General features: G+C 34.7%; 1 protein-coding gene across 5 annotated transcripts in view; it reads right to left on the reverse strand.

Annotated features, from left to right (window-relative positions):
- Positions 1-21633, reverse strand: part of TLL1 (tolloid like 1) — a 213917-nt gene that overhangs the window by 26677 nt on the left and 165607 nt on the right. For all 5 annotated transcript variants that reach the window (XM_023252694.2, XM_023252695.2, XM_045055704.1 and 2 more), the window contains 5 exons: positions 18584-18779; positions 16369-16494; positions 14184-14344; positions 10044-10224; positions 10-135 (listed from right to left, as the gene is read on the reverse strand). In XM_023252694.2, coding sequence (XP_023108462.2) covers positions 10-135; positions 10044-10224; positions 14184-14344; positions 16369-16494; positions 18584-18779 — 790 coding nt within the window. The remainder of the gene's footprint in view (positions 1-9; positions 136-10043; positions 10225-14183; positions 14345-16368; positions 16495-18583; positions 18780-21633) is intronic.

Raw genomic sequence — 21633 nt, forward strand, 5'->3', positions numbered from 1 at the left:
CCTTCGTACCTTCCTTGCAGTTATGTTTATTTTCATGCAGCACAAATCCATTACGGCACTGACACATGTAGCTCCCCATTGTGTTGACACACTCATGTTGACACCCGCCATTATCCTTAGAGCATTCATCTTTGTCTGGTGAAAAGATAACCCCACACTTTAGTAAGTAGCTTTAAAAACAAAAGATATCAAAGGGGAGTCTTTTAGTTGCAGTTAACGCTGGCAAAGGGTAAACTAAGTCACAGCTTTCTTTGTTCCCAACATAAAAAAATAAATAAGTAAGTAGAGTGTCTTAGTTTTACCCACTCCTTGTTTAGCTTGGAGCCTTAGACCATGAATTGAGTGTCTAAGACTATTGGCTGTAGGATGACAAGCTGTAGCCTTACACTCCGATGCTGGAGTAGGAGTTTTGAGTAGGAGAGAGGAAATGAATGGATCTTTCTCCAACTAATCTTAAACATTTATTGCCAATTTTTAAAAATAAATTTAAAATTGTGAGTGGTTTGAATAATTGCAAGAACTGGCATTTAAGTAGAGGGAAATTCTTTAATACGTTAGCCATGGTGTATAGACAGAGGCTAAACAAGGTTCCAAAACTTGTGTATAATCACTTTAAAAAAAAAATCACTCAGCATACCTACTGCAGTTGATTTTTTTTTGTTAACTTTGCCGTTATGGTTAGCACTAATGAATTTGGACACTTCATAACAGTCCAAGACAAAACAAAATAAAACAAAACAAAACACAAGTATCATTAGATTATCCTAAAGAAGTAACTTAACTTATATATTTTAAGCAAATATACTCCAGTAGACCAGTTTATTAATAAGTAATACCCTGAAGAGGCTTTTAGTGTGCTCGAAGCAAAGGTTAGAATAGGAAACATGAGCTTTAAGAAATAGCCAACAAATTCACTACAGGGAAAAAAGCCAAACTAGATTAGCAGGCAGTCAATCCAGTGAGAGGCATCAGCCACCATACTATGTCACTCAGCTGTCATTCCATGGCTGGCTTGTCCATTAAAGTCAAAACTGGCAGATTGCTCCTGACACACACAGATGATGACACATCACTCAGACTTTCATCACTCCCACAGCATAGAGAACAAAAGGACACATGACAGTTATATCAGAGGTTGGCTAAATTCATAATTTATACTGTCAACTGATTTTTCTAGTGAGAATTTGTGAGCTCATGGTGGCACCCAGATAGCTAAAGCTATTTTTGTATTTTTATCAAATCAATATTCACTCTATGGAAATGGGTTTAGGAAAAACTTTTTTTATCAAAGAATCTGATAGTAATTTTTAAGGATGCATCTATTTTTTTTTACTTTTGGAGACTGATTACATGACATAGCACACACATGGGATACATTCATGTATTGGTAATATCGGAATACTCAAAATGCATACAGACAGTCCCAAAGTTTTAAGGAATGTATAAGAATCAATGTATCTGTGATTTATGTGCTATCTTTAATACCTCCCCTACACTTTTATTACTTACTATGTAGCCTAAGAAAAAGAAAAAAGAGTAGAATAAAGACAATTGTTCTCTAACAGGGCATCAACATGTATAAGAAATCAGAAGTTAATATAGAATTAGCCTTCTAAAATTAATTTTAGAAAAATTTAAAATCATTTCAAAGCCCCACTCTCTTAATTGTGTCAACAGGGAAAATTATGGTTTATGAGTTATGAATGGCTTCTGCAAAACAGGGGGATGGCAAGCCATACTTCTTACCATGATGGTGTCAGCTAATTTTAATGTGACTTTCCAGAGACTCTTTAGTTAAGATGCTTCATATGTATACACACATATGAGTGGATGTAGAAACTCACTTCATCTTTGTTAAATGGAAATAACCAAGTTAAAATTTCTGGTGCCAGCATTACTTACTCTGAAACAGACACGTATTTCCCATGAAAATGTTTAAATAATGAATGTCTGGTGTACTTAAAACAAAACTTGATAGAGTGAGCTTTAGTTGTACTATATGTCAACCAGACATTTTTTTTAAGTTTATTTATTTATTCAGAGAGGAAACGGGGGGGGGGGGGAAGGGGGGCGGGCAGGCACAGGAGAGGGGGAAAGAGAGAGGAGGAGAGAATCTTAAGCAGGCTCCATGCCCAATGCAGAGCCCAATGTGGGGCTCAATCTCATGACTATGGGATCATGGTCTGAGCCAAGATCAAGAGTTGGACACTTAACTGACTGAGCCTAGGTCAACCAGATTTCTGAGAGTTCTTTGGAAATCTAACAACTGCAAGCAAATTAGTTTAGAGAAAATGAGTTCCCATTTACAACCGACTGGTGAACAGATTAACTGCTCAGTGACAAACCCTATGATAGCAGGGACTGCTGGAGTTATCTTTTTATCTGGAGCTGGTTTTAAATTAAAAATACGTTTTTATTTATAATTTTTAAAAATAATTTTAGCGGAAAAATAAGAAGGAGGGGAAGAAGAGAAAGAGGAGAAAGAAGATTTTATATGGTCATTATTGTCTAAGTAACCATCGTACTATTTTCCAGTTTCCTTGTTGATTGGTGTTTCCTGCCTTCATCTCTACATCTGATGTGCCAAATATAATCAATGTCACAGGAAAATAAGAGTAATAAAAATACAATGTTAGAATATCTATACTATATATACCATATAAATGTATATGTTATATATACATTTATATATTATGTATATATTAATATATATTTATATATTTATATAATTATGTATATATTATATATACATTTATATATATATTTATATATATACCATACATGCATTTCTATAGTATATATAGTATAGATATTTATATATGTACTATATATATCTATATATACAGATACATAGATATATATATACACACTAGAGTTGAGCTAAAATTCAAAACTAGACTAATCAAAATCAAAACGGCAACTAAAAGCAGTAAAGTTATCATGCCCAGCAAAGTAGCATAGAAAACTGTGCCTCCATGTGTCAAATAATCAAATGAAAAGAGAAAGTTTCAGTTAATATTGGAATACTTAAAATTATGCACACAATTTACACGGGAGAGACAAAGAAAGCTATTTATTTAAATTAATGTTGTTATCTAGGGAGTAGTGCATACAGTGTGCTTATTTTAAAAACAGTTGCTTCAATAGAAGTAAATAAACTCTTCTAATTAAAGTGAATGTAATATCTGATTATCTGTTCATAAGAAATAGCATCATAAAAGACAAATTGCACAAATATATTCTGGACTTCTTATATATGGAAGTCATCAAACTAGAGATACAAACTACTAGCACACATGATTATATTTCACTTTCCTTTTCTCCTCCTAGGACACACAAAGTACAAATATGTTGAACAAGGAAAATCCAAAAGAGAGAAGGGAGGAGAATGGGGTTTTTAAATATTTCTCAGAATATCTGCATAACAAATTTAATAATTGAGAATTCTATCAACTTATTTGCAATTTTCCAGTAGTTTCATACTGTAGTTTCATACTGTAGGCACAAAAATTTAAAAATAGTTTTTATTAGTGAGAGAAACAAATGTTTTGTTGAGTAGAAATAAAACATTTATTTTCTGCAGATGGAAATTAGCCTCCTTCTTTGGAATGGACATATCTGCTTTCCGTTCCTTCATGTTAGATAAAGGAAAGGTCCATTATTAGGAAAAAAGGAGGTGGCATTTTCCCATCAGAGGCCTTCAGAGTATCTCTGAGACTATCAGAAGCCATCAGTCTATGAATAATACATACTGGATGGAACTGAAGTGGTAACCTGTATCAAATTCTTGCAAGATTCAAAAATAAAAATTTTCTCTTTGCAGAAAGCTTCCTTGTCTGTAGGGGAAAAAAAAGTAAAGGGTCCATGCAAACAGAACAGAAACATATATGAGCAGACATACTCACACTAAATGACAAAAGATAAAACACAGGCCCACGCACACTCCCGCATAAACACATACACTCCCTTGCATATGCGCACATATACACGGCACATTCTAGTTTTAACATAGAACTAACAGTAAATGATCATCTTCAGAACAGCACTAATAAACTAATATTACCCGGTCTGTTAACTAACCAGAACTTTAAAAAAAGTCTTGAGGAAACAATGGCACTAGTAAATTCTACTGAGAGCTATGACTAGGACAATTCGCTCTTTCCAAAACATGCAAAACTTTAAGCATCATTAATAATAAAAACTTGTCAAAATCATAGGAAAGTTTCAATTGTTTAATTATTTGAAATTAATCACATTAACATTTGAAGTTTTCTTAGAATAATATCAGGCTGAATTTCTAAAAATATCTACAAGCATTCCATTGGAGAGCTGGTGTACAGGAGGAACAAGGTATAGAACTAACTGTAGGAAACGTTAAAAAAAATTCCTTAAAAGAAAGGCGGGGGGCAGGGGAGGAGGTGGCGACTGGGTGGCTCAGTCAGTTAAGCATCCGACTTTGGTTCAGGTCATGATGTCACACAGTTCATGAGTTCGAGCCCCGCATCGGGCTCCGTGCTGAGCTGACAGCTTAGAGCCTGGAGCCTGCTTCAGATTCTGTGTCTCCCTCTCTTTCTGCCCCTCCCTCTTACTCTCTGTCTCTCTCTGTCTCAAAAATAAATAAACATTTAAAAAAATTCCTTAAAGAAGTAACTGTATGCAGTGAAAGCTGGAGAAAATGAAGAGCATGTCTGCTGAAATCACTTGAATTTAGAGGTAGAAAAGTCACACAGATTATTTTATGACTTCTACATCCGTCACAGACCAACTGGAAGTCAGGAAAGCTGGATTTTATTCCATTTCGGTCACTGAGCAAGTCACTGGGTCCATCAGTACTTGATCTGTGAGAGACTGCTCTTAAATGAACTTTATTCTCCAAATTCTCTAATGCTTAACTCTAATTTAATTCTCACCAATACATCGTCACCTAAAGAAGAGAGAATGTTTAATTCTTATTGGCCAAATCATTTTTAACAATCTTTTCAAATAATGAATGCTAAAATTAAATTTTTAAAAACCCATCAAGTTTGACAAATATTGCTGCTTTTGCAGGCATAAAATCCTACTAATATTTCCTTTAAGTTTAATCCATTTAAAAAAAATAACTTTCTTCTGAGAAGAATACAGTTAACTTTGCTTAACCACATAAAATAAGTAAACTATATCATGTATATCTGTGCAGATTTATGTCCTTGTGTTCAAGTATAAAATCGTGCAAAATTAAGTGTGGTTTTACTATCATATGAAGTAAGGTGTTAGTGTTAACTGAAAAACAAACCTCATTCAGTTAAAAAAGATAACAGTAACATATTGTTTGACCAGATCATCTTTTAGGAAATGCTTATGCCATTTCTGATTTAGCTAAAAAACTGAAGAGGTACACAATTTTATATCATGACTTTGTCCTTATTTCCTTATTAGCTTTCCTAGTACTTCATTATATTGTTTTTAGAATATATTCTAAAATCAGTACAGTATAGGACACTTTGATTTTGGTGGTGGACCTTGTGGACTTTCTGCTGTATAATATAGTAGTAACTCCTAAGTGTTCAAGCTATAGCATTTTTCATGTCTAATGAAAGATTTTATTACGTTAATGTTAAGATTTTAAATCATAACTTATTGTGATGGTTTCTTATTTTCATCAACATGTGACAGAATTCTTTATTTTGCTAATAAGTTCTCTTAAAAGTCATTCTTCTGATTCCATTTCTTAGGTCTATAAAGTGCTTATTTAAAATGAGAAGCTACTGGGGCGCCTGGGTGGCGCAGTCGGTTGAGCGTCCGACTTCAGCCAGGTCACGATCTCGCGGTCCGTGAGTTCGAGCCCCGCGTCGGGCTCTGGGCTGATGGCTCAGAGCCTGGAGCCTGTTTCCGATTCTGTGTCTCCCTCTCTCTGCCCCTGCCCCGTTCATGCTCTGTCTCTCTCTGTCCCAAAAATAAATAAACGTTGAAAAAAAAATTTTTAAATAAAATGAGAAGCTATTGGCACCCCTGGGTGACTCAGTTGGTTAAGTGTCGACCCTTCATTTTGGCTCGGATCCTGATCTCACAGTTTTGTGAGTGCTGACAACTCAGAGCTTGCTTAGGATTCTCTCTCTCTCTCTCTCTCTCCCCCTCTCTCTCTGCCTCTACCCTGCATGTGCTCTCTATCTCTCAAAATAAATAAACTTAAAAAAAAATGAAATGAGAAGCTGTGTACGAAAATAACTGGAATATCTATGTGATTATTTTATTAAATATTTCTCTTTTGGAAATGATGCTATAAATATTTGATTTCACTGTACACATTTAAAATCTAAACATATTTTCTTGTCTTTTTATTCTTGATGTATCACTTAGCTGCAAGAAAGCTAGATTTTGAATAATTTTTGTTTCCAAATAATATGGAATCACCTACTTTCAAATGTTGTTTCTTCTATTTATTGAATTCCTTGGTAATTATTCCTAGTACACGACTGTGGAAAAAATAGCTGAACATGTTATATTCTTCCCTCTGTTTTCATAAACTTATAGTCACTTCTGAAATATTTAGAACGCTGGTTACAAACAGAATCACTCAGGGCTTCATATCTCTCAACATATACAATACAGTAATAACACATTTATTCCATTGTCTATAATAAGATAATACTATTAAATAACTATAAAGTTAAAATTATAAAATTTAAGTCAACTGAAAATACTTATATTAGGATTATTAACCTGTATGTATGAAGTAATTAATGAAAGAGATGACTTTAAAAATTTCTTCACTCTCAAAGGTCAAAGTCTATTAGGTAAATGTTTGCAAATTTAGAAACATTTGGGGTAACAGTTAGAAATACGCTATGTGTTTTTCTTCTAAAGTCATTTTTGTGTTTGATCTGAAAATTGAAAGAAACTGGACAAAAACTACAATGCACCGTCTTCTCACCTTAGCAGAAACATTCTTGGTATTTTTATACAGCAACTTTCAGGTTTGTTCCCCTCCACATGCTTAGCTGTATGCATAGCGTGCAGACGGTTTGTACCTAGATTTCCATTAATGTTTTGTCACATGCAACTTTATGCACCACAGAATCTTTAAACCATCTCTACCGTGTGGAAAAGTCCACAAAGTGTATTTGATGCAATTTATTTACCATTTTCTTCCTGTCACAAAATTCGGTTGTTTCTAGTTTCTATCACTATCATAGTATACTGAAACCCTTCTTCCAGATTTTGAAATATCTCTTTACAACTATGTCTCAAGAATGAGATTTCTGAGGCCACTAGAAGAGTCGCTGTAAATGACTCTTGATCCCTATGCTAAATTTCTTTCTAAAGAGTTTGTTACAATAAATCCAGTAGTACGCTTTATCAAATACCCCAAGAGTAAATTTTAACAAACAAACAAAAAACTTTCAATTTTGTTTGTGAAATATAATATCCCCATGGTTTACGTGCCTACTTTCTAATAAATATAATGAATTATTGAACTTTGAACACATAATTATATATTATTACATTTAAAGCATTATTAGATCTCTGAAACAACATTTGCAAGGTGGATAGAGCATGTCTATTAAAATAGGTGGTCTTCTGTAAATTATGACTTTGTAAGATGATCATGTTTAGGACATTAGGTAAACTACGAACGTGTTACCGTCTCTTGATAGTACCACAGAAGCTCTTTATTATAATATAATGTTGTTGCCTCCCCTTTCCCTGAGCAAACATTGTCCCCACCAACCTAAACTCCCAGGGAATTAAACGTAAAATAGATTTAATACTCATCTAGAACCACGGTATTTTAAATATGAATTTGACAAACGGCTGATATTTTTCAATGCATCACAAAGAAACAATGGAAATGTATAGTTAATGATAATTACCTTGGAGTTACAAATTATTAATCTAATAAAGAAGTGAAAAGTATATCTGTTGTTTTTCAGGTCACAGATACGTTGAGTGTAACACATAACAAAGGCTATTTGCAAAGGGCATGATGCGCTCTTAGACAAACCAGGACATGCTGGGGTTTAAATGCTTGTGGCACTGAGCCGTTTACTTAACTCCTCAGCTGTTTCTTCTGTCAGGTGACTATAATAGTGAGAACATTACATCCTTATTTTGATTATTAAAGAGGTGATGCATGCCTGCATAATAAATTCTCAAAATGGAAGCTATCCTATGAACACTCGGGGTTTAATTTCCCCCTTGAAATTCATTGTTCCATTTACTTCACTACCTACATTCCATCAAACAATCTAGACTAGACTCAATGTTACCTAGTTGATTTATACTTTTTAAATATAGCACTGATAAATACCAAAAACAGACACAATTTCCTAAAATGATCTGCATGAGTGAATATGATTTACAGCAAATTAGTTGTTATGGGCTCAAGTACTCCCAAGGTACTCAGATAATTTTACAAAGCACAGCTACACAGACAGGAATAAAGACTATGTACTTGGATGTGCTGGAGAACATCATCTTCTTTATGTCCCCTTATATTTGTATCATAAGAATTAAAGTAGCATTCTGTATATTTCAACAGTATCGTTCTAAAGACACAAACAATCTGTCTTTACAATTTGAAAGTTTTTCCTGACCAATAATATCAGATAATCAGTTTTAAATATTCTGAGTAACTTTAAATTTTAGCATCCTTTGCCACCAGCATATGGAGAATGTATCTTTTAAAAAGGTAATTATTTAGTAAAATGTCGGACTATGGTACAGTGAAAAGGATCCTGAATATTATTAATATTATGATAAAATTTATTCACTTTATAATTTCCATTTTTAAAATAAATACTTTGGTGGTTCTAAAATAAGAACCGTTATCTCTAACCACTGAGTCACGTAAAATTTGTAAAACATGATATGCAGAAAATAGTGAAGTCTAAGAAAGCCTTGCTTTCATCAAATTAGGATATTAAAATGCTACTTTGAATAACACAAATCTTAAATGAATGCCTGAGATGAATTTTTAAAAGGCAATTAAATCTGGGGGAAGAAAGGCAAGGTGAATAAGACAGCCAAGATCCCTTGTATTTTGAATGTACTTCTGTGTATGACGTGGACCTCAATGGAGTTTGTGAACCATTAACTTCAATTACACTGAAAACCCCAAACAAACCCCGGGCACTGTAAATCTCATTAATTTTAAACACATGGGGACTGGAATAAATGGACTTTGAATTAACTCAATCCAAATTACCTAATATTAAAATATAATTGGAATTCAGTTGCTTTAAACTGCTTGCCAGTCTGAAAGGCAGAATAGATTGCTATACTAGGGTTTATTATAATTTTATCTACTTTTGAAGTTTCAGCATATTATCTTTATAAGTAAAGTATGATTCCAAAATTGGAAAAATAAAAGGAATTTTCACTGATATTTCCATATATTTCCTTAAAGTTGAGGGATGTTCTAACAAATACAAGCTCTAGAAGAGGGAAATTTTACTATGAGTTGGTTAAACTAAATATTAAATTCCAAACAGAAGGGTCAACTGTTAAATATACCTGATAATCTCTTATTTTTAGTAAAATTATAATGTCAATATTTGTAGGTTTCATACTATAATCTTTTCTATAGTGGTAAGGCAAATATGATTTTAATATCAATTTAGCAATAAGAATGAAAATATAATAAAAGGAATAAGAAAAAGGTTGTTAAATAATAAGACCAAAAAATGTGTTGGTAAAATGAGATCAGATATTCCAAAAACAAAAATAACCATTTTGAAAAAGCCTGCCACTTTTTCAAAGTCTTGTATCATTATCCCCATCCATTTATAAAGTCACCGTATGAAAACACTGTAATAACTTTGTGTTATTTGTATTAGCCTTCATAAAATTTGATTGTTAAGTGCTTAGGAGCTACATTTTATCAGGGCCCCAATTATTAACCTTCTATTTATAAGTAAAAAAAAAAAATTGTTAAACCTACAATAAATGTTTGTGCATTCTATGTCTCTCCAAGTTACATTTACAGAAAACTATGAAGAATAGATAATAATTTAAGCCAATCCACCCTGAAAGTCCACGATATACACATGGAATATTGATACCTGAGAAGAAATGTGCTTTGAAGCCCTTCTTGGATACAGTGTTGTCAGATCTGAATTCAATTCTCATATTGTTGAACTGAGATGTGATCACTTCAGGCACTTCGGCACCACAAAATTTGCCATGCAATTTAGACTCCGAGGAAAGGCCACTCCAAATCTCCACATAATCATATTTGCAAACCTAGAAAAAACAAAATTATTATAGACACCAGATTTTAAGAGTCTCATGCTCGCTCTACTGACTGAGCTAGCCAGGCACTGTACAGTCACAGATTTTAAAGTGTCAGAGGATTGATATTCATTTTTGAAAAGTCTACTATTTCTTTCTCTCTTTAGTCCTCTGGTAGTCAAATTGGAATTAACAAGTAAACAAACAAACAAAAAAATCAGAGAAAGAGTCCAAATATGAGGTGGATGGCATGAAAAATAGACTAGTGAATTTTGCTCTGAATACCTATTTGTATATACAAATGTGTGTTTCTTTATGTGTATTTACAACATATTTTTTTTCCAAAGAATAGAGTTTAGGAGAACTGAGATGAATATTTGTTGAGATAATGGTGCTGATGGTCACAAGAACATCCTTTGCGGCCTTAAAAAAAAAATTAAATGTTTAAATATTTTCACTAGGAACTGTGAAAGAACTTGTCATGTGCTGTCTTAGCTAACGCTGACAACAATTACATTGAATTGACCATTTAGGGACACCTGGGTGGCTCAGCGGTTAAACATCCGACTCTTGGTTTTGGCTCAGGTCATGATCTCACATTGTGTGAGTTCGAGCCCCACATCGGGCTGTGTGCTGTCAGTGCAGAGCCTGTTTGGGATTCCGTCTCCCTCTCTCTCTGCCCTTCACTTGTTTGCTCCCAACCTCTCTCTCAAAATAAATAAAGATAAACTTTAAAGAAGAAAAATTTTTAAAGTCTAAAAAAATTGGTACATTTTAAGTCTATAAAACAACCATTAACAACAGAAACCTTCCTTTCTACCGTAAAAATAAGAAAACTGAGGTTCAGAAATTTTTAAATAAAATGTCCAAAATTATACTTATCATACATGGCAGTTTAGTGAAAACAGCACAGAGTTTGCCTTGGTCCAGTGCTGTCTCCCAGAAACACTGTGTCCTAATCAGAAGAGTACCCTTAGGAAATTTCAAAGAAGACACAGACACTGTGGTATACAAGAAAAAGGATACCTTGTCTTTCAAATTCATCAAACAAATTGATACTTCTTAACTTCTTTGAGTTGCTAGGCACTATAAAGTTACTCTGTCGCTATACCATAGAATTGCAAACAAATAAAAACTCTATGTGGTCGAATGGAGAGGGGAATTTATGCTAAAATAAAGTAGACTCATTCTGTTTTATATGTAACGCACTAACAACACCAAAGTGGAAGAAGCTACGTGAACGCCAGGCATTCTTAAGCAATTTTATGGCTACTCTAACAGATGTTTCCATAATACACTTCTCCAAAGTTCCAACAGAGCACATTCTAAAGAATATATCTTGCATGAATGACCTTATTACATAAATGTGTAATTAGCAAGGTTTAACAATGCATATGATTGAACCCTGGGGCATGATCTGTACTTTGCAATATGTCAACTCAAATTGAAGTTTCTTGTGATATTAATTAGGTGATAAATAAGCAAAAGGTTGTTAGGAAAAAATTAAAAGTTTACAACTTCAGCCTCTGTTTAGAGAGGGCTCTGGCACAGACTAGGAGAATGTTACCAAGGTTAAAGTTGTTTGACATCATCTTTCCTTTGGATATCAATATAATGAATACAACAATGGACTTAAAACTTTGTCTGATATTCTATACGTCAACTTTTTGCTCATGTCTTTAAGTAAGCAAGACATCAAACCACAAAAATACACAGAATTCTGTAACAGCCTTCCACATAGTAACATCATTATAAGTTTAAGAAACTTGGGATATCTTATCGAGTTTATAAAGGGTCCTTCCAGGAACAAAGAACACAGCACCCATGGGAAAAATGCTTTCAGAATACAGTGACCCATTTATTTAAAACCACGTATCCCCCCATCCTCTTGAATACAAACTTCTAGCCTTCCTAGTAACATCTATCAACTAATGAATCAAAAATGTTGTATCTGTCACAACTAATAGCTTCAGGGGAAACTGACAGAGTAGAAGTCATTCAACACTAAGTTCATACCACATCACAGAACTGGTAGGGAGATGATCATTTTCAAAAAGGGTCGCTCATATGAAACCTTTTCTAAAATTGCTATAAAAATCTGTTCTTCATTTCAATATTTCTCCAAATTTCAGGGAATTATTAAAGGAAAATGATATGTCATGTGGCCAGAGTATGTTAGAAACATAAACAGTTTTTGCCATCATAAAATGTACACATGATGTAAGGAAGGTCTCAAAAGAGACCAGCTGAGCTCTCATTTCTATAATTCTCTGAAATACATAAGTTCATCACCTTTCAGATTTTAATTTCCTTTAAGGAAACACAAAAGTCAGGAACTTCTTACCTCAAAACCATTAGTAGGACTAAAAAAATGCACACGAGTGCCTTGATGGACTACTACAGGCAGAATTAAGAGAAAAAAAATAAAAGGAATTAAGAAAAAATAAAGAAAAGCAGGAGGGGGAAAAAAAACAAAGATACATATACAAAGACAAAATAATGGTGTAAAAATCCCTAAATATTACCAACTATTATTTCCCAGGAGAATAGATACATTATATTTCTGTTATCTCATTTCTTTATAAGTGTTCAACATATATATGTATGTGTGTGTGTGTGTGTGTGTGTGTGTGTGTGTGTGTATGTCAGAGACAAAATAATTTTTGAGTTAATTTTATCATACTTAAAAGCTTTAAATCATGTTTGTTTTAAAACAATCACAGAAGTCATTGGAAGAAAGGATATGGAAGTTAGAAAATTTAAAAAAAAAAAGAAAAGGAAGTGGGAAAACTCAACAAAACTGAAATTAAACCAATGTTGACCAATCATACAAAGGAAACAGTCCTAAAAGTTCTCATTTCTAGACTTGACATTCCATTCGAATTTGGTGTGTGTGCACTAGCACCTAGGAATTCTCAAATAAATGATTTCGCTTGTTTGAATGTGGCCACCTGGCAGAAAATGGGTCCTTTATTACAATAAGCTATATTTTGTAAAGGAAAGATAGAGTCAACTAAATGCTTCTTTGATTGAGATTAAAAAATTAATCTTTATTTATAATCACGAACATGTTCATAATGAAAAACTACTTAATACTGAAAATATACTCATCGCCACAAGTAAAATAGAGCAGGTTATTCTAAATGGCTTCTTCGCCCACTTTATTTATTTCAAAGAGTTGGGGGAGAGGGGCAAAGGGAAGGAGAGAGAGAATCTTAAGCCAGCTCTGTGCTCAGCATGGAGCTCGACATGGGTCTCAGTTGCACGACCCTGGGATCATGACTTGAGCAGAAACCAAGAATTGGATGCTCAACCAACCCAGGAGACCTTAAATAGCTATTTTTGTTTTGACTCAAGCAGTGGATATTAGTTGATTGATGTTTTTAGAAAAGTCTCTGTGACATGAAGCTGACCTTAATTTTTCCATATTTCTTGGATAAATGAAGCTGTATAATAATACACTAAGTAAAAACTCCCTCTAGGTAATTTTCAGTCTCCCAGAAACAGTCTAAAATATCATCCAATGTTGGGGCACCTAGGTGGCTCAGTCGGTTAAGTGCCCTACTTGGGCTCAGGTCATGATCTTGTGGTTCATGACTTTGAGCCTCACATTGGGACTCACTCTCCAGCTCAGAGCCTGGAGCCTGCTTTGGATTCTGTGTCTCTCTCTCTCTCTGCCCCTCCCCTGCTCACACTCTGTCTCTCTGTCCCTCAACATACATAAACATTAAAAATTTTTTTAAAAATTAAAAAAAAATAAAATAAAAATAAATATCATCCAATGCCAACAGAAATTACAAACAGTTGCAGAAATGAACAGTACAGCAAAGACGATAACATCTATATGACTGTACTTCTGTAACCCTTCCCTCCTTCTCTCCTTCCTCCCTTCCTCCCTTCCATTTACCAGATTGTCTTCAGAGGTTCCCAAAACACAACAGAAAAAAAAATTGCATTTATTATTCACTTACTTCATTGCCTTCCAATTCAAAAAACTCAAACTTCATAGAAATTCTGTATTGGGTGGGTGCAACCACTTGCCACACACAGTTTTTATTAGGAGGGTACTCCTTGGGCCACCCTGGAGTGGTTATAGTGCCATTAAGTTTGGTAAGAAGTCCGCCACAAGCCGCTAGAAGGAAAGAAAAGGACAAAGTTTTCTCCTATAGAGTCATTCCCTTCTTAGCATCTTTCCATCGATAACCAAACATCTCAGCATTAAATTTCAACCATCTTCCAGATTTTTCAAAATCTAGAAAGCCTCAGTCTCGGCTCCTTAGTTTTTACTACAACTATTTTAATTATCTAATCCCATTTATAAGGCACTAATTTGTAGTTTTGGATCCAAACAAGCTACGACTGTGTAACAACATTTCAGATCACTTTAAAGTTAGGAAAACAACATAAAGAAAACTGGGTGTCAGTTCTCTTATCTTTTAAATGGGTAGTATAATACCTACACAGTATGGTTGTAAGCATCAATATAGGCTGATGAAGTGAGACCGAAATCAGTTGTTTATCTCTTCAAACTCATTTTGCCCAAGATGAGCAACTCTTGGGAGTTAGTGAGCTAGCAAGCTGGATATACTAGAGTAAATAGATCATATTTGTTAGTTGAAAACCTCATTTAACAACTGTTTTTTCTTCCCCTTTTGGATGATCTATTTAAAAGAGGTACTATTTAATACCTTACCTCTCTTGCTTATTGTTAGTGAAATTAGCAAAACAGGGTATCCAAAAGTAAAAAGAACACATATTGTACAAGGTTTGTAACTAATTCCTAGGGAGTCAAGAGTTACCTAAAGTAACTGCTCTCTTTATTTTAATTGCCTTTGTATATATATGTGTATGTATGCCTATATGCGTGTGTACATATGTATATTACTACATTTATTCGTGTATTGTAAAAACTTCCTGTACTTTCACATCTGCCACTTTTTGGTAAATTATTATAAAGTAAAATAATTATTCTTAGGCACCACACTGAACTAACAACCACATTGTCTGGTATACAATGCCCTCTGTTTTAAAGATACTGCTTCGCCTACTCTGTCTATTTTATCTGAGTACAGAGAGCAGATCAGTAGTTTAATAGACAGGATGGAGACTTTTGTCACAGAGAAACGTTGAAACTTTTAAGAAGAAACAGAGAGACTGACTCCTTAAACTAGGTCAGGAAGCAAAGACGTCTGCCATGTTTGCCACTGTTACGTCCTCTATTGCAGACACCAGAGAGAGCAAGGTGCTCATTTTTAGGGAACTTCCATTTGCACTTTTGTGGGCACCACCAAAAGTAATCACCAAAGTAATAAATACATCATGATAAGTAACGCTAAATTGCTACAAGCTTTATGAAGATGATTTGGGCAGACATGTTGAGAGAGGAATAAAGGAGGAAGTAACCATTGGAAGGAAGACCAGTGTGTTTATTTTGTAATCCAAGCATGGGGCCTGTAATAGGATGAAGCAGGGGAGATGGGAAAAAAAGACAAAGCTTTAAATTCTGAAAGAAGACATCACAGGACATGGCAACAAAACATTGTGCAAGAAATCTCCTCTTAGAATGTGTAGAGGAAATGGGGAAAACAGCAAGACCTCTTTGTTTATGAATCATTTATCAATAAAACACATTTAGCTCCAACTTTATATTTGTGCTAAATACTAAAGATACAAAAAAAAACTCAGATTCAGGATTCTGCACTTTAGTAAGGGAGATGTACCTATAAAATATGTTAAGAAAAGGTAAAAATAAATGCCAGACAGATGGATAAAAATCTAGGTTTCGATAGAGATAAAAGTAGAAATAGATGGATAGATAGATGGATGATATAGATAAATAGTGACAGCAAGAGAGAGAGAGAGAGAGAGAGAGAGAGAGAGAGAGATACACATATAAACAAGGTGGCCTGGTAACCAAAGGAGGAAATGACTGATTCTATAACAAGAACCCAGGCTAGGAGTCATGTTAGCTGTGACGAAACACTGAGTCTTAGGACTCTTGAGGAAACCTCTTGAGGAAAGAGGTTTCTGTGGAGGAAAGGAAAGAGGGAAGCAGAGGGGAAGAAAATGACAGGATAGGAAAGAAAGAAGGAATGGAGCGGCGGTGGTGATTTGGAGGATTCAGGCAGGAAGCGCCACCTGCAAATGCAGCCCTACCTTCACAGCCCCTCTTGTCAGGTCCCAGCTCGTAGCCGGGCTCACACACACACTGGTAACTGCCCAGTGTGTTCAGGCATCGCTGTTCACAGCCCCCACGGTCAGGTTTGGCGCACTCGTCTTCCTCTGCAAAGATGGCGAGAGTTAGAGAAAACAACGAGACACAGTATTTGGTTTTACATATTAAGGTGTAAAATTTTCTGAAAATGTGACACTTAATAACTGAATAAAACAGGGACGATTGATTTCTTCAACAAAGGGGAAGGGGCAATTTATAAGTCCTTGACAGCTGGTATACCAGAATTCATGTCACTACAATCTAATTAGTGTATAAGAACCAAGGGAGGGACTGGAACGTTCTATCAGTGCCAACTGAAGATCACCTTATCTCAGACAAGTATGTGGGTTTTTTTCTGATTGTTAAGGGCTAAAAGAATTCTTACAATGTATAAAATTTCCAGAATAAAATAGAAAGGCTTACTGAAAAAATATAGCTTCACCTGTTGATTTCATAGTATAGTTTGCTAGATATCCTAAGAAATGCTTTTAAAGAAATGCCATTAACTGTAAAAATGTAGTGCACAAAAAAAGTTACAATACAATCTTAGATTTAAAAAAAAAATGCCATGAAGAAACAGCTTATGGTAAATGTAAATTAAAAAGAAAGAAAATTCAGAAACCTACTGGACCTCTTTAGGGGCGCCTGGGTGGCTCAGTTGGTTAAGCATCCGACTTTGGCTTAGGTCATGATCTTACGGTTTGTGAGTTCAAGCCCCACGTCGGGCTCTGTGCTAACAGCCTGGAGCCTACTTCAGATTCTGTGTCTCTGTTTCTCTTTCTTTGCCCTGCCCTAGCTCATGCTACATCTCTCTCTCTCTCTCTCTCTCTCTCTCTCTCTCTCTCTCTCTCTCTCTCAAAAATAAATAAACATTAAAAAAAAATAAAAGAAACTACTGGACCTCATTAAATGTAAAGCTTTCAGCACTTTCTATATAGACATACTGATCCAGGAAATATTAAAATTCCGTATTTTGTAAATACGTATGCTATTTTAATTATACATGGAAATATAAATATATACACATGAAATAAATATATATATATATAAATATACACTATTTAAAACAGCATAGATGATAAGATATTCCATAATCTCAACCTTCAGAAATAACCTAGTGTGAGTTAAGAAAATAGCAAACAGTATTCTCAGCAGAAACTCTGTGTTGGCCAAAGTCCAAGCATTTTTGGTAACCAAATATATAAACATCACAGGAGAGAATCTTGATAGAATTTTTCTTCTACTGTAAAATCCTACATATAGAGAAGAACTAAAGCATGTAAACGTACATTTTAATAACCACTTTTAATACATCTAGTGAAAGCACCAAGGTTTTCTGCCTTTCAAATCATATGGTGAATATCGAAGTAATGCTCAGGGAAAATCCATTATAATGTTCTTTAAAAAATCAAATGTTAAAATGTTTGGTTATTAATCACACTAAATTTTGACATACACCACTAAATCCATCATTTATTATATAAAAATCAGTGTAGAGAAAGTTTTGTTTCTCTCCCCATAAGAGTTTTTACAATGACACACTTAATGTTAAGTGCCTATGAATTTTCCAAATGCAAATTTGACACTATGTGCACTAAAATGACTTTCTTTTTACCTAAGTAATACACCCCAAATATGAGACATGAAAATACACTAAAATTTGGTTATGTGAGTAAATATTAAAGCTGATCAATAATAATTCTTTGTCAAAAAGGCATTTTCGGTATCAGAATATCCTACGAAGAAGGCCATACATTATTTTCAACGTGGTGGAATGCTATTATCTATAGGATGGTTTAGAAATGCTGTCACTTGGAAATCAATTGATGAATGATGTATCAGTAAACTTTCTTCTGATCATGAATCCTATGTTTATTATATTGCAAATGTTTTCTCCCTGTCTGCATTCCCTTTCTGGATTTTGCCATCTTGACTGTTTCATAAAAAGCAGATGACAGAATATCCTAATGAGGCTCCCAGCCTGTTCTAGAAAGTTCCTAATTCCAGTATTATACCGGTAACCTTCTACTATCAAAAGTCATCCGAATATCTTTCCCAACAGTGCATTCAGTATAACTTTCCTCTCTTAACTCGAAGTTAAAGATCACATTTATTCCTCACAAAGGAAATACCACACTTTAAATCACCTCGAATTACCTTTAAAAAAATTGGCAGCAAACCCAGCCTTGTTCACAGTTCCGTCAGAAACGAATTTCATCCACAAGGTGTTGGAGGTAGATCTGATATCTTCAGGTTTATCATAACCACAGAAACGCCCTATCAAAGGGCTATTTTCACTGTTTCCGTCTCGAACTTCTAGGTAGTCATAGGCACAGTTGTCATGTCTTTCAATCTGCAATAACAAAAATATGCGAAGATATACATATTTTGAACTTTTTAAATATTTATTTATCTTGAGAGAGAGAGAGAGAGAGAGAGAGTGTGTGTGTGTGTGTGTGTGTGTGTGTGTGTGCATGAGTGGGGAAAGGGGCAGAGAGAGGGAGAAACAGAATCCCAAGCAGGCTCCTTGCTGTCAGCAAGAGCTGGAAGCAAGAGCCAGATGCTTAACTGACTGAGCCACCTGGGCGACCCTGTGAAGATATATCTAATTAGCAGATAAAATAATTTCTATACAAAGACTATTATATATGCTCAGTGCCATAGTGCTGACATAGTCACATAACAAATTACTTACAGAGCTTTTCTTGTGAGTGTGCATGACAATATCACAACAACACCACCCATGAATAAAAGGCATAGTTTTCTGGTACACAGGAAGAGGTAAAAAAAAAAAAATCTACGGAAGAGTGCATCAGAATCAACAAATGCTAACTGTTTCATAAAAGAAAATAAAAATACAAGTAGTACAAAGCAAAAGAAAATACAGACTGAAAGTTATTAAAAATCTGGGTCAAATATGGTATAAGCAATGTATAATTTGTCCTGAAACATAAAATCGCTGGTAGTTTATCAACAAAACTGTTATTTTATTCACAGAGAAGCTTGATTCAAATTCTGTTGATCAATATTGCACTGTTGAAGTTCATAAATCTCTTTTTAAAGAAAAATCTGATAATATAAAATTACATTCTTTCTTGTCCATGAAATTCTTTACCCATAATTAGCACAGCTATAGAAAGACTGCTATATAGTAGAACGATACACTACTATATTACTACTGTATGTAGAATCAGCACTGGCTAGCCCTTTTTCAAGGTAACATGGCTGTTCGGGTGAGCCTTTTTACCCCTACACACTCCTCTTAACCCCTATAATCTACAGGAACTCAATCTCTTTCTTCAAACAACTAAATGCAAATAAAAGCTCAGACCTTTGGCCTATAAAGCTTTATGAAGAATTGCATGTTCATGGACCTATGTTTTGGCCCCCAAACTTCTAAAAACAACAAACCAAAATTTACAAATTGGCTCTCAAATTATAAGACGATTTCTAAATAAAATCTTTATTCTTTTCATAGAAAATGGGTATTAGCCCTGAAGTCTTAGTAAGTCAACTACTGATTAGATATCTAAAGCTAGAAAGCACAGACGTCCATAATTAATAAACCATGCAAAGTATCACATCTTGTCAACTATTTTTCGACATACAATTCACTACTTATTGGAATTCTGTTACACGATGCAAGTCAGGAAATACATTCATTCCATGGAATCACAACCTGAATGGAACCACAACTGCTGGTAAAGTTGGTTGAAGAATCTATTTCATCACTTGCTGATCTGTCAATACATTAACAATGACAGGCTTCAAATAAGAAAGCACGAGAACAAATAGAAAAAACAGACTTTGAAACACAGATTAGGTCAGAACTAATCACCACATTTGCAGCTTTCCTTTTCCCAATCACAAATCAGGATTCATTCACTCCTCCAACAAATATTCAGTGGTTATTCTATTTTAGGCACTCTTCTCACTGCTTGCTATGCAATCTTTTTTTTTTCTTTCCAAGATTTTATTTAACTTTAAGTTAGTTAACATATACTGCGGTACTGGTTTCAGGAGAAGAACCCAGTGATTCATCACTTATATATGTAACACCCAGGTCTCATCCCAACAAGTGCCTTCCTTAATACCCATCACCCATTTAGGCTTCCCCCATACACCTCCCTCCAGCAACTTTCAGTTGGTTCTCTACAGTTAAGAGTCTTTTATGGTTTGCCTCCCTCTCTGTTTTTACCTTATTTTATTTTTCCTTCCCTTCCCTAATGTTCATCTGTTTTGTTTCTTACATTTCACATATGAGGGAAATCATATGGTATTTGTCTTTCTCTGACTTATTTTGCTTAGTATAGTATACTCTAGTTCCATCCACATCATTGCAAATGGCAAGACTGTATTCTTTTGTATGGCTGAGTAATATTCCAGTGTGTGTGTGTGTGTGTGTGTGTGTGTGTGTGTGTGTGTGTATGTGTGTGTGTGTGTGTGTGTATATACCTCATCTTTAGCCATTCACAGTTGATGGACATTTGGGTTCTTTTCATAATTTATCTATTGTTAGTAGTGCTGCTATAAACATTGGGGCGGGTGTGCCTCTTCAAATCAGTATTTTTGTATCTTTTGGATAAATACCTAGTAATGTAATTGCTGAGTCGCAGGGTAGTTCTATTTTTAAGTTTCTGAGGAACCTCCACACTGTTCTCCAGAGTGGCTGCACCAGCTTGCATTTCTACCAACAGCATAAGGGGGTTCCCCTCTAATGCATCTTCACCAACATCTGTTGTTTCCCGTGTTGTTAATTTTAGCCATTCTGACAGGTCTCAGGTGGTCTCATTGTGGTTCTGACTTGTATTTCTCTGATGATGAGTGATGTTGAACATTTTTCCATGTGTCTCTTAGCCATTTGCGTGTCTTGCAAAGAATCGGTACCATTTATAATTGCACTAAAAACAAAAAGACACCTAGAAATAAACCTAACCAAAGAGGTAAAAGATCTGTATTCCAAAAACTATAGAACACTCATGAAAGAAATTGAAGAAGACACAAAGAAATGGAAAAATATTCCATGCTCATGGACTGGAAGAAAAATTATGTGAAAATGTCTATACTACCCCAAGTAATCTACACATTCAATGTAATCCCTATCAAAACAACACCTGCATTCTTCACAGAGCTAGAACAAAGAATTCTAAAATTTGTATGGAACCAGAAAAGACCCCGAATAGCCAAAGCAATCCTGAAAAAGAGAA

The sequence above is a fragment of the Felis catus genome, chromosome B1 (genome assembly GCF_018350175.1).
Source record: "Felis catus isolate Fca126 chromosome B1, F.catus_Fca126_mat1.0, whole genome shotgun sequence".
Lineage (NCBI taxonomy): Eukaryota > Metazoa > Chordata > Mammalia > Carnivora > Felidae > Felis > Felis catus.